General features: G+C 46.5%; 1 protein-coding gene across 3 annotated transcripts in view; it reads left to right on the top strand.

Annotated features, from left to right (window-relative positions):
- Positions 1 to 13,550, top strand: part of NUMA1 (nuclear mitotic apparatus protein 1) — a 98,471-nt gene that overhangs the window by 58,355 nt on the left and 26,566 nt on the right. For all 3 annotated transcript variants that reach the window (XM_068266546.1, XM_068266544.1, XM_068266545.1), the window contains exons 11-14: positions 597 to 714; positions 3,243 to 3,383; positions 7,275 to 7,397; positions 8,594 to 12,583. In XM_068266546.1, the coding sequence (XP_068122647.1) occupies positions 597 to 714; positions 3,243 to 3,383; positions 7,275 to 7,397; positions 8,594 to 12,583 (4,372 nt within the window). The remainder of the gene's footprint in view (positions 1 to 596; positions 715 to 3,242; positions 3,384 to 7,274; positions 7,398 to 8,593; positions 12,584 to 13,550) is intronic.

Raw genomic sequence — 13,550 nt, 5'->3', positions numbered from 1 at the left:
GGTGGTCAACTTTGTTCTGCTGTGAAGTTTAAAGAACGGGTGTGTTGTGAAATACCACAAATCGATGTCTTGGAAGTATTGGTTTATTTACTGTACAGGAGACATGCATTGAATCATAGCAATGTCTGACGAGGAAAGCTCGGAACAGAAGTTATATACTCCCAATTACACATTACGATCATTCCTCCTACTCCGACAATGATTGGATACTTACAAAATATCTGAGCTAACTATTGGAACACATAATACTGCATAAATGAATACATATACCGGTAAATGCTTAAATAGATGAGGTCAGTTAGTCGTTAATTATTATTAGAAGTATTTGCTTCAATAGTAACTTGTTTAGTTTAAAGTTTGACTGGTAAGATTCACACGGCGCCATCTCTTATCTGCAAGACAGCACAAATCATCCCTAGTAGCACATTCCAAACCCATGATACCACGTGAAAGAAGAGAACTAGTCTTATACATGTAACTGTATAGAACAAAGGGAGTGTGGCAAAATGTGGCCATTTTATTTATCAATTTTACTTCAGGTAAATGTTCTGCGTGTGCCAAGGCCACATATAATGTACATTTCTGTCATTTTTTAGCCTTATGATTCGTCTCAGAGATGCCCTCAAACAATGTCAAGACATGAAGACGGACCGGAACCAGCTGGAGCGCAAGAACGACCAACTTTCCGATGAGAATGGCGACCTCACCTACAAGGCACGTCTGAAGGGGATCACTACCTATACAGTGACTGAAAACCTGTTCTTAGCTTATGGACGGTTTCACAGTTGTTGTTCTATCATCACGCTTACTTGATATAAGTTGGTCTGACGTTTCGCTGCATGCTTACATTTTACCCATCAGAGTTTGCATGCGAATTTCTGCACAAATGAAAAAAAAATTGCAAATGTTATGCAAAATTTTATGCAAATTTTTGCATGTGCAAGGCACAGAGCATATTTATATTGTACTTTTCTCCTGGCGGACTCAGTGCTTGAGCTGCAGCCACTAGGCAGCAGCAGTGTTAGGGAGTCTTGCCCAAGGTCTCCTACTGAATAGGAACCCTTAAAGAGACACTGAAGCGAGACTAAATCTCGCTTCAGCTCTCATATATAGCAGTGGCATGTGTGCCCCTGCTAAAACGCCGCTATCCCGCGGCTGCACGAGGGTTCCCTGACCCCCCAACCCACCCCTCGCAAACCTTGGTCACAGACTTGGTCGTACTTTTTGCTTCCTGGAGGCAAGGGCTAACGGCTGCAGCCCTGCCTCCCAGCGCGTCTATCAGACGTGCATCGCCGCCTCTCCCCCGCCCCTCTCGGTGAAAGCAAGAAGTTTTGAATCAGGATGATACCATTTATTGGCTAACTTAGAGATGGATAAACAGTGAGCTTTCGACTTATAAAAAGCCTTCGTCGGACTGGTTCAAGACTGAGAGGGGCGGGGGAGAGGTGGAGATACGCGCTGACAGACGCGCATGGGGCAGGGCTGCGGCGGTTAGCCCTGCCCCAATGCGGAAGCGCTCCCCCGCATTACGGAGGGGATTTGGGGGGACAGGGACCCCCTTTAAGCCACGGGATAGCGGCGGTTTAGCAGGGGCACACGTGCCCCTGCTATATATGAGGTCTGAAGCGAGATCTATTCTCGCTTCAGACTCTCTTTAACCAGTACAATATCCAGCCACACATAGGATCATATTCTCCTTCTCCATTGCGTTCTGTGTAAAATGCATGTGAGATGTCACATGCAGACTCCATGTGCGATTCAGACATGTAATGCAAAAAAAAAAAAGTACACAGCACGTTGCAGACAAGAATTCACATTACATGGAAACTAGCCCTCTGATTATCATTAGCATGCTTTTTACTGCAAATGTTTTCTCATAAAAATGCAAAAAAAAAATCTCATAAATGGAAACATAGCTTTATGTTTTTGTATCTGCCCTCAAAGTGGACCTGAACACAGAATGTCCTCTCTGCTCTGAAAGATACACAACAGCATAATAGCATTTAAACAAAAACATTTCGGTGTTGCAGCTGATAGAAATCCTAAAATACATCTGCACCGTTTCTACTTCCTGATTCAGGAAAGCAGACATAGGGCCTGATTCACAAAGCGGTGCTAACTGTTAGCATGCTTTAGAAAAGCCCCTTATCACGCCTAAACCTAATTTGTGCGCTCTAATTAGCGCTCGCGCGTTAAGTTTCGCGGTCGTGCGCTAAGTTTACCGCTGCCCGGTGCACGCGAAAGTTCGCATGGGTGCAACGTTTTGTCGCACTCGGTACGACGTTTAGCGCGCACCCGGCAGCGCTACACTTAGCGCACGAAAGTGAAACTTAACGCGCGGACTGATTTAGCTTAGTGCATGCTAACTACTTGGCACCCTAGTTAGCAACGCCCAAAGTCTTTAGGTGTGCTAAACTAACCGCTTTGTGAATCAGGCCCATAGTGTTAACATCCTGTGCTTTCAGATGAGCTTATCTGCCATCTCTGCCATGGCAGTCATGTGACACAGGGGAGAGATAAAATTACAACTTGTGATTAGTAACAAATGAGGAGGAATTAAGCAGGGTAAACTCTCTAAATACATACAGGGTGCATTTCTCTGTGTTTTCCTTCTGTCCTGTGCAAGAGTTCAGGTCCACTTTAAGTGACAATAAATGAGATAAACTATATTGGCCTTTTTAGCTATCCCCAGAAGCCGTTCTCTGCCAGTAAAGTGATTTATGGCTGTAATTTCTTATAATTGAGGGATAAACTGTATAGCCCGACTAGATCCCCCACTCGAGATGTAAAGTGGACCTGAACTCTTGCACAGGACAGAAGGAAAACTGTGAGAAATGCACCCTGTATCCCCCTCATCTGTGACTAATCACAACTGTAATTTGATCTCTCAACTGTCAGCTCAGGAATCTCCTCTGCCATGGCAGAGCAGCTAATTTGTAAACACTTTGTCTGCTTCCATGATAACAGTAAGTAGACACACTGCAGATTTACTGAGAGTTCTGTAAGCTGTAACATGGTTATTATGCTGTTGCTTATCTTTTAGTGCAAAGAGGAAGTTCTGAGTTCAGGTCCTCTAACTCTCTTAGGCAAAAAAAGGAACAGCCTAGTTGTTTGCATACTTGACACTGTACATACACGTCTATCTCCTTATGTCCCCTCCAGTTCCCTTTAAGCCCTCTGTATCCCATGTGATTGGCGGACGCTGCCGTGTGCGTTAGTGACGCCTGTCTCTCTGCCTGCAGGTCCGGGGCTTGTCCAGCCATTTGGCGCAGCTGCAGGAAGCCCTGAATGAAAGCATCGAGGTACACGAGACCTCCGTCTCCAGCTGGCAGCAGCGGCAGAATCAGATGGAAAATGAGCTGACTGCAGCGATCACTGAGAAGGTATGAGAGCCGTCCACGCAAACCTCACTGCATTCACTGTGTCCTATTACCAGGAAACTATTCTTCTACAATACATTCCAAGTGGGAGCAGAAAGAGAAATGGTGATTGCCTTGCAAGGGATTCAAATACAGCAAAGTCCCTGCTATTTATTTATTGTATTTGTGAAGCGCCAACATATTACGCAGCGCTGGACATTAGTTTAGGTTACAGACAATATTTAGGGGTGACATACAGCAATATGACTATACAGGAATACATGCAAACCAGATCACACAGCACAGTATGAGTACAAGGTAATGCTTAGTCACTGGAGGGGAGCATGGAGATCACACAGCACAGTATGAGTACAAGGTAATGCTTAGTCACTGGAGGGGAGCATGGAGATCACACAGCACAGTATGAGTACAAGGTAATGCTTAGTCACTGGATGGAGCATGGAGATCACACAGCACAGTATGAGTACAAGGTAATGCTTAGTCACTGGAGGGGAGCATGGAGATCACACAGCACAGTATGAGTACAAGGTAATGCTTAGTCACTGGATGGAGCATGGAGATCACACAGCACAGTATGAGTACAAGGTAATGCTTAGTCACTGGATGGGAGCATGGAGATTACACAGCACAGTATGAGTACAAGGTAATGCTTAGTCACTGGAGGGGAGCATGGAGATCACACAGCACAGTATGAGTACAAGGTAATGCTTAGTCACTGGATGGAGCATGGAGATCACACAGCACAGTATGAGTACAAGGTAATGCTTAGTCACTGGATGGGAGCATGGAGATTACACAGCACAGTATGAGTACAAGGTAATGCTTAGTCACTGGAGGGAGCATGGAGATCACACAGCACAGTATGAGTACAAGGTAATGCTTAGTCACTGGATGGAGCATGGAGATCACACAGCACAGTATGAGTACAAGGTAATGCTTAGTCACTGGATGGAGCATGGAGATCACACAGCACAGTATGAGTACAAGGTAATGCTTAGTCACTGGATGGGAGCATGGAGATTAGGCAAGTTAGGTTCACTCAGATCCATAGGATGGATGTACGGTGATGGCAGTGCGTGAATAGGTAGGAGACACGAGGAGGACCCTGCCCAAAGGCTTACAATCTAGAGGGAGAGGTAAGGACACGAAAGGTAGGGGACCAGAGTTCAGCTGTGGGTTTAGAGCACTAGTGAGGGGTGATAGGCCAGAGTGAAAAGGTGAGTTTTGATGACCTTCTTGAAGATGTTGGAGGGGGCTGCCCTAATGGGAGGAGGTAGGGAGTTCCATAGTGTTGGAGCAGCTCCTGAGAAGTCCTGGAGGCATGCATGGGACTGGGTGATGCGGGGGGCGGTCAGGCAAAGTGCATTGGAGGAGCTGAGTGAGTGAGCTAGGTGTGTAACTCGAGCAACTGGAAGTCTTAACTAACTGGCATGCCTGAGGGATAACGGAGACTTTGATTTTGAAGGGTGTTCACAGGTTTTCCAGATACTCGCCAAGCCTCCAGCGACATCTAGCAGCCTTCCTCTTGCTTCTAGCGGCATCCGTGCACGGCTGTTGGCGTGGTCAGGTGACACTCCGGCTTCCATGCACGGGGGAAGCCATAAAGCCGCTAGGGGCAAGAAAATGGCTGCAAGACATCACTGGAGGCTCAGGAAGTATTGGGGGGGGGTTGTACTTTTTAGGTCAGTTGCTCAAACAATCGGCAAGCACATGTATCTGGCATCAGGCGACGTCCCTTCCCCCCCTGGTGCCAGATACTGGGGACTCTGCTGTAACTGAAGCACTTAGTAAGCCTTTAAATAAGGTGGAGAATTTTTGAAAGCGCATCTCTCATTACAGCATTGTATCCGGAAGAGGCCTAAAGCCTCGTACACACATCCAATTTTGGTTGGCAAATGACTGGCCAATCTTATCACCTCCGTGTAGTATGAGGGAACAGAATAGTATGAGCAGATTGTGCAGGTAAAGTCTGGTGCTACATGGCAGTGGTAAAATTAGCCCAAAAAAATTGTGTATGTACCAGGCTTAAAGGGATACTTAAAGGGAACCTTAACTGAGAGGGATATGGATGTTTCCTTTTAAACAATACCAGTTCCTTGGCAGTCCTGCTGATCTCTTTAGCTGCAGTAGTGGCTGAATCACACCTGAGACAAGCATGCAGCTAATCCAGTGTGACGTCAGTCAGAGCACCTGATCTGCATGCTTGTTCAGGGGCTGTGGCTAAAAGTATTAGAGACACAGGATCAGCAGGAGAGTCGGGCAACTGGTATTTTAAAGGGAAAAATCCATATCCTTCTCAGTTTAGGTTCCCTTTAAGCCACCTAAAAAAAAAAAAAAAAAAAAAAATTTCACTCACCTGGCACTTCTACCAGCCCCCTGTAGCCATCCTGTGCCCTCATCTGTCCTCAATGATCCTCCTTTCCCCCACCATGGCCAGAGTCTCACAGTGACACTCCCAGTTGGCGAAAACGAAACTAAGCCGTGGTGGGGGAAAGGAGGATCGTTGCGGACCGGCACAGGACGGCTGCAGGGGGCTGGGAGAAGCCCCCCCAGGTAAGTGAAACTAATGTGTGTACATAAGGCTGGTACACCCAATGCAATTCTTTCTTCAGATCCTATTTTCAGTCAAAAAAACGATTGGATCTGGGGAAAAATTGTACCACCTACTGATTGCCAACAACTGATCCCAAGCTCAATCTTTCTCAATCAGAAGCAGATCAGACATGCTGGAAAATATTGATGCTGGCTATCGTCTTGGGTCCTTTCAATTGATATCCAGTAGGAAAAATAATTCTGACCCAAATCTGGAACCATTGCATAGTGGTGTACTTCCTTCTGCAGCTGATTGATGTCAGATCTGAGTATCGCTCTGTTCACTCGTTCAAATAGGATCTGAAGTAAAAATTGCATGGTGTGTACCCAGCGTCAGACCTCTGGGCAGATAATGAAATGCCCTCATCAAATTGAACATTATTGAGCCCCGGTTGTCAGAAGGGCGCAGTGCGGAGTACCTTGGGATTATTGTAAAGTGTTCCTGAAGTGAATCGCAAGCAGGAAAACTGAACGTCTTCAGATAGGACTTGAGAGATCTAGGTTGAAGGCTGGAACCCACTAGAGCGTTTTTGGCAGCATTTAGGGATTGCTTTCAATTGGTAGCGATTTTTCTAAGCACTTTGCCAATGTATATTGATCGACAGATTCCACTAGAGTGATTAGGCAAATCGCAATCGCAGGACATGCAGCATTTTGGGAGCATTTCCAGTCTAATGTATAGGGGCAGGGAAATCGCTTCCAAAATCGCTTGCCACAAATCACTTGCGATTACAGTTTTGCTTTAGTGGGTCCCAGGCCTAAGAGTACATAAGATACTAAGCTCTAAGGCAGGGGTTTCAAACTCAGATACAGAGTGGACCGAAATTGAACACTGGGATAAAGTCATGGGCCTATCCCAATACAGTGCCCTGGTGTTTACTGGTCCTCTTTCCCCATACAATTGCTGGATGTGTAGTGCCTCCTCCCTCCCCTATACAGTTCTGTGGTGTCTAGTGCCCCCCCCCTCCTTCCCCTATACAGTTCCCTGGTGTCTAGTGTTTTCCCCTCCCTCCCCCATATAGCTTCCCTGGTGATCTAGGGATTCACCTCCATTATAGCTTCCCTGATGGTCTGTTGGCCAAGCATAATGAAAACCACCTGAGGGCCAAATTTGATGGCTCTGGGGGACAGATTTGGACCACGGGCTGGAGTTTGATATCTGTGCTTTATGCTATGGGACCCAATGCCTTCATTCCTCTTAGGTGAGTTGTTTTTGTTTGTTTTAAAAGGTTCCAGGTGTCTTTTGCGAGTTTCAGACTAACCACCAGCCTCACGCGGTGTCTTGTTACTTGTGTCTTGCAGAAGTCCCTGGAGGAACGTAACCAGATTCTGCAGGAGAAGATCTCCATGCTGGAGGAGCAGCTGAAGGCGATGGAGAACAGCGAGCAGCAGGAGAAAGGAGAGAGGATGGGCGATGTGCTGCAGGTGACGCTCTGGGGACGGGAGGGGAAGCCAAACCCGAGAAAATGGGCTAAACTGCTGCAGGAGCTCCAATCCACCCTCCTTCCAAATCCCCTCCTGCAGCTGATTACCAGAGGGTGTGGGAGTCTCCCACATAGTCATTGGTCGGTCTGTCTCACGTGATGTGAATTTAATGTGTGACTAAGGCCACGGTCACATCATCAAACGTGGATGGCCGTGTGATTGGAACGCAAAGCGTACGAACGCACGCCATCTGCGTTTGTATGCGTTGCGTGGCGGATCCCATTCACTGAAAGTGAATGGGTCAGCCGCGCGTTTTGTTCAAAAATGCGTTCGCGGACCGCACTTTTCTGCAGTGTAAACATCAGACCGTGCACTCTGTGCACTTTCTGATGTCGTGCGTGTCTGCCTCCTGCACGCATTGCCGAAATCCGGATGACAACGTGTGCATTGTGAATGGGCCTCAGGATTGATCTTGGTCCTGCCTATACAGATGTTGCCCTATACCACATACCAAGTCGCCTGCGCAGTAGAGCAGACCTGGTTGAGATCGGCTAGTTTCGCCTTAGCCCATCGGGGAGCTGCTACTGCGCTGGAGCTGGGGAAGGTAAATATTGCAGGCGCTACTGCTTGGCAAATTGTCGGCTGTGGCTTCAGAGGGACCCAGCGAGACCACCGTGGGATGGAGGAGGATGGGCCTCGATAGAATTCCCCCTCCTGAGGTAAGTACCCCTCAGGGGCACTTTTTTCTGTTGCAGAGTCTCTTTCATAAAAATGTATATTTGTCTTATTAAGAGCCGTATTTGTGCTATTTTAGCTAAATGCCTGCTTTCAACAACCTTTCTAAGTAGGAATAGTCAATGAGATTAATTGTTGTTGTGATGGGGGTGATAATGAAGTTAAAATTTCAAGTTGATGCAGAATTATGCAAATTTATAAAGCTTCAGAATAGATCGATTGAATCTCAGCTCGGCTTCATTCGATTAGTCCATCTTCAATCTGCATACATTTGCATTAAAGCATTGCCTAATTCTACATCAACTTGGAATCATTTGCATCAAGTTGACCATTCCTAATTCTAAGCAAGGAAAAGTGCCTAAAAATTAGTTGGATATTTTTATTTAATGCATTGCCAAGTTCTCCATAAGAATTGCGTTATTTCTGGCACTGACCTCCAACTTCCTTTTTTTGTTTTCCAGTTGGAACAATTGCAGCAGGAGGTCACCTCTCTGAACACAAAGATCATGGAACTTCGCACACAGATCACACAGATGGAAGAGGAAAAGAAAGCCACTGTTGAAGACCTCAATGCCCAGAGGTTGAGGTTTGATTCAGAAAAGAACCAGCTGCAAGACATAGTCAACAATCTTCAAACCTCTCTGTCAGAAATGACCTTCCAGAGGGAGAAGCAGGACCAAGAGGCCAAGGTCCAAGAGGAGAAGCTGACCAGCCAGATTACCACGCTCAAACTGGAGATTACAAAGCTGAAGGCTTCTCTAGTTCAGAAGGATGAGACCATTACCGCTCTTCAAAAAGAAGTAGAAGAAGAGAAAAGCAAGAAAGGTCATCTGGAGGAAGCCTTGCAGAAACAAGAGGAGTCTTCAAAAAGGAACGTTGAAGAGCTCCAAAATCAAGTGAACCATCTGAGAAACACTTTGACCACCAAAGAAGAAAAATCAGTAGAATTAACTGAAAAACTCAATGTAGCTTCCCAACAGATGATCAGTTTAGAACGAGAACGGAATAATCTGGTTGAAGAAAAGGACTCTGCGAATAAAACATTCAATGATTATAAAAGCGAAAAAGAGGAGGAGTTGCGTAAATTGGATCAAACATGTCAAAGTTTACAAAAAGATCACAGAGATGGTTTGGGAACAGTGGATGATTTGAAAAGAGAGAAAGCAGAACTGACCCTGAAAGTGCAAGAACTGGATGATACCATCTTAGACCTCGTAGCCAAATGCCAGCACCTAGATTCAGAGAACGACACTCAGCGCAAGTCGCATGCCTCTGCATTGGAGTCGTTGAAAGTGCAGCTAGCGGAGCAAGAAGCCCAAATAAAAAGTTATGAGCAGACTACTAGCGAGATGGAGCAGATTAGAGAAGAAAATCGCAAAATTAAAGAGAAATTATTGGCCCTGGAAGATGCTGTGGAAAACCTAAAGGGACTTTTAGAGAAGGAGAGAGCACGTTCGGCCTCCCTTGAGAATCAGGAACGACGAAATACCGTGCTTGAGGGAGACCTCAAAAAGCTGAGTGAAAACCAAGACCAAACACTTGCAGAGCTGACTGAAGAGAAAGCAACCAGTGAGAAGCTGAAGGCGCAACTTCAAAAAGTCGAGGAAGAGTACAAAGCAAATGGTGAGCTTCTGCAACAAAAACTGGCCGACACCTCTGCTGTAATCAAACAGCGGGAGGAGGAAATTGAAAAGGTAAGGATGGAAATAGACAAGTGGAAAGATATAGCTCAAAACTCAAGCCAGGTGGAGGAGCGGATAGAATTACTAAAAAAGGATTATGATGAGGTCTGCCAACAGCTGGAAAAGGAAAAGTTAAAAATATCTGAGATGGAAGCCGAAGCAAAGACGGCCATGTCCACTCATCTGGAGAAGGCATCGCATCTTGAGTCTGAGCTTTCTGCCGCCAGGGCTCTTGTAGAAAAAAAAGAAGCTTATGAGCAGGTCTTGCTCCAGTCGATCCGTTCACTCGAGGAGAAACTGAGGTTGGCTCAGGAACAGGAAGTAGAGAAGATATCCCAGCTAGAGAAGAGTCGTAGCAGCACAGAGCAAGATCTCAATTTGCTCTCCAAAGAACTTGCTGAAGAAAAGCATAAGAGAGCAGAGTTGGAATCCACTTTAAAACGGCTCGAAGAACACAAGTCTGAAAGAATTACGTCTTTGCAGTCAGAGATCAGCTGTATGCAGGCAACCATTAAAGAACGGGAGCATCAAGGGGAGACTCTTTCTAAACAACTGGAGCAACTTGGAAAACAACTGACCGAATCCAATGAGAAGCACAAGCAAGAACTAATGGAAAAGGACAACGTGGTCTCTAAGTTGTCTGAGGAGAAGGAAAGGGCCATAGCAGACTTAAAATCCGAGCAAACTAATAAATTTGAGGTAGAGGCTCAGCTACAGAAATCGGGGGATCTCCATAAAAGTGAATTTTCATCCCTTCAGAACGAGCTTTCCCGATCGCTTGATCTCATTACAATGAAGGAGACAGAGCTGGAAAAGCTTTCCAAGGAAGTTGCTGCAAAAGGAGAAGAGCTTTTGAAGGAGAGACAAATTGCATCTGCGTTCCGTGAAGAGTTGTCTGGACTCAAAGAAGTAGAAGAGCAAGCTTCAAAACAGAAGGAAGAGATTAAAAATTATAAGGAATCCATAAAAACCATGGATTCAGAGCTTGTGGCTTTAAAAGCTGCGGTTGCTGAAAAAGAGACCGAGAACCAGAGATTGGAGCGTCTCCTCCAAGAGAAAATTGAAGAAAATGCCTCGATCCGTGAAGGCCACCATTCTTTGGCAAATGTGGTGAGCTCTCTGGAGAGCAGAATAACTGATCTGGAAGAGAAGGTGCAGGATAGGGAGTTGCGAATGAACCGCGCCCTCAAAGATGCGGCGGAGGCCAGACGTACAGCATCTGAAAAGGCCACCTCATCAGAACAGTGGCAGAAGGCTCTCCAGGAGTTGGAAGGCAAGATTCAGCAGGAACAGGAGAAGTCAAGTGAGCTGACCAAGCAGCTGGAGGAGTCACGATCGATGCAGACGGAGCGAGAATCCTCTTTAGAAGCACTGAAAATAGAGCTGATCCACAAAGTGCAAGAATTAGAGCAGAGTCAGAAGTCTTTCAACGAATCCAGTAAGGAACTTTCACATGTCTTGTCTGTTTCTCAGGAGCAGGAGAAATCTTTAGCAGAAGCAAAAGAGCAATCCTCAAAATTTCAGGAAGAAATTGAGAAGAGGAGTGGTCAGGTGGATGTAATGCAAGAGGAGCTGAACAACCTGACTGCTAAGATGACCACCACTGAAAAGAGCTTTTTGGAGGTAAAAGAGTTGCTTGCAAGAGAATCCAATAAAAGCACAGATCTGGAGAAACAGCTTAAACTTGTCCAGGAAAAACTAGAGGCATCTGCTAAAGAACTAACTGAGAAGCAGAGTACCATCGAGAGCTTAAAGACTGAATATTCGAGCTACAAGCAGGGAGCGGACAAGCAGAGCGCGTCTGTTTCAGGTTTGCAGAAAAAACTTGGGTTGAAAGACGAAACCATAGCAAAACTCGAACAGGAGGTGAAGACCTGGTCAGAAAAATGTTCCCAAAAAGAGGTAGAAAACTCCTCACTGAACCAGCAACTTCAAAATGTTTTGAATGAGTTGACATGCCTCAGAAACAGCAACGAGGAAATGAAGTCCGAGCAGACTCAAGCGCAAAGTAAGCTCACGGAGGACCTATTGAAGAGCCAGAAGATTTCAGGCGACATGAAGGCAGAACTAGAGAAGACTAAGGCGCAGGTGGCTTCACTGCTGGTCCTGAAAGAAACCTTGTCTACAAAAGAAGCTACTCTGGAGACCTTGCAGAAGGAAAGCAACCACCATATCGAGCAGATTGCCAAGTTACAGGAAGACAACAAGCAGCTGCTTGCAGAAAATAAGTCTTTGACCAAAGCTTCTGAGCAGATTGCCAAGTTACAGGAAGATAACAAGCAGCTGCTTGTGGAAAATAAGTCTTTGACCAAAGCCTCTGAGCAGATTGCCAAGTTACTGGAAGACAACAAGCAGCTGCTTGCAGAAAATAAATCTTTGACCAAAGCCTCTGAGCAGATTGCCAAGTTACAGGAAGATAACAAGCAGCTGCTTGCAGAAAATAAGTCTTTGACCAAAGCCTCTGAGCAGTTTGCCAAGTTACAGGAAGATAACAAGCAGCTGCTTGCGGAAAATAAGTCTTTGACCAAAGCCTCCGAACAGAGCGCTAAGAAGATGGAGATGGACCTAGCCAAAGTCTCCGAGAAGCACACCCGGGAGATCGAGTCTCTCCAGCAGAATTACGAGAAGACTGTTTCTGAAGGCAAGGGGCAAGCAGATGAACTCGGCCAAAAATTTGCAGATTTAACCAGCAAGTATGAGCATGCAAAGTCCAAGCTTGTGGAGGAAAAGCACAAGTTCCAGGAAGAAAAGCAGAAGTTGCTTGCACAGGTAACTTATTCATTACTTTATTATTCTGTAAAATCTCAATCCCTCCTGTGACCATGCGGGTCTAAGGCTGTACGGATGGGTCACTAGCCTTTAGGCTAGTGTTGTATGGCTAGCAGTGTATTCTGTTGCTATGCCGGGGGAAGGAGGAGGGCTGGCAGGGCATGTCAGCAGAGGGTGAATGGGACAACCATGCCCTTGATCGAGTCAGTCCGCCAGCCTTATCGCTGGTTGAGGCGCCGAGGGAAGTCAGTGGCTGCTGTGCACATGCTATGTTCTTGACAGAGGCGGCCTCGATGGAGAGCCATCTGGCGCAGAGCTAGGCAAACTACCTGCAGGCCATGCTCTGCCCGTTAGTGCTATGACTCCGGCCCTGCGATAGGCCTTATTCCTCTTCTCCCTGCAGAGTTGTAAGTGGTGTGTAATGACAGCTTTAACTCACCCAATCACAGCTTCCAGCTCCGATCTCCATGACCTTGGCGGCATCATGTGACCTGCTGTCTGTACGTGCCAGCTCGCAACTTCATGGAGGGAGGAGAGGAATGTGGTCCACGACTGAAAAAGCCCCTGGAAGTCATTTGTGTCCCTCGCCCCAGCTCCGGACTTCTCTAGAGTCCAGCTAGCAGCTTCTAAAGATCGCAGACCCCCGAAGGGTTGGAGTCTTATGTGCATGCACATGCGAGCTCGCCCACGTGATCAGGAGCCGTGGGCGCATTCGCGGGGCAGGTGCGTGCTTGCACATGCACAGGAGATGCTGGACCATCGGGGGTTGGCATTCCTTAGAGGCTGCCAGCAGAGGCCGGGAGAAGACCAGAGCTGCGGCGAGGGACACAAATGACTTCTAGGGGCTTGAAGAAGACCCAGGTAAGTAAAGCTAGATAGATCCTGTCGCCTGAGAAGTCCTTTAAGGGGTAAGAGCTGTGCAGTCCCAAATGAGTTAGTCGGATCACCTCTTGCTAGATCTGGTTCT

The sequence above is a fragment of the Hyperolius riggenbachi genome, chromosome 2 (genome assembly GCF_040937935.1).
Source record: "Hyperolius riggenbachi isolate aHypRig1 chromosome 2, aHypRig1.pri, whole genome shotgun sequence".
Classification (NCBI taxonomy): Eukaryota; Metazoa; Chordata; class Amphibia; order Anura; family Hyperoliidae; genus Hyperolius; species Hyperolius riggenbachi.
Note: the sequence above shows the minus strand (reverse complement) of the source record. Positions and strands in the feature narration are given on the sequence as shown.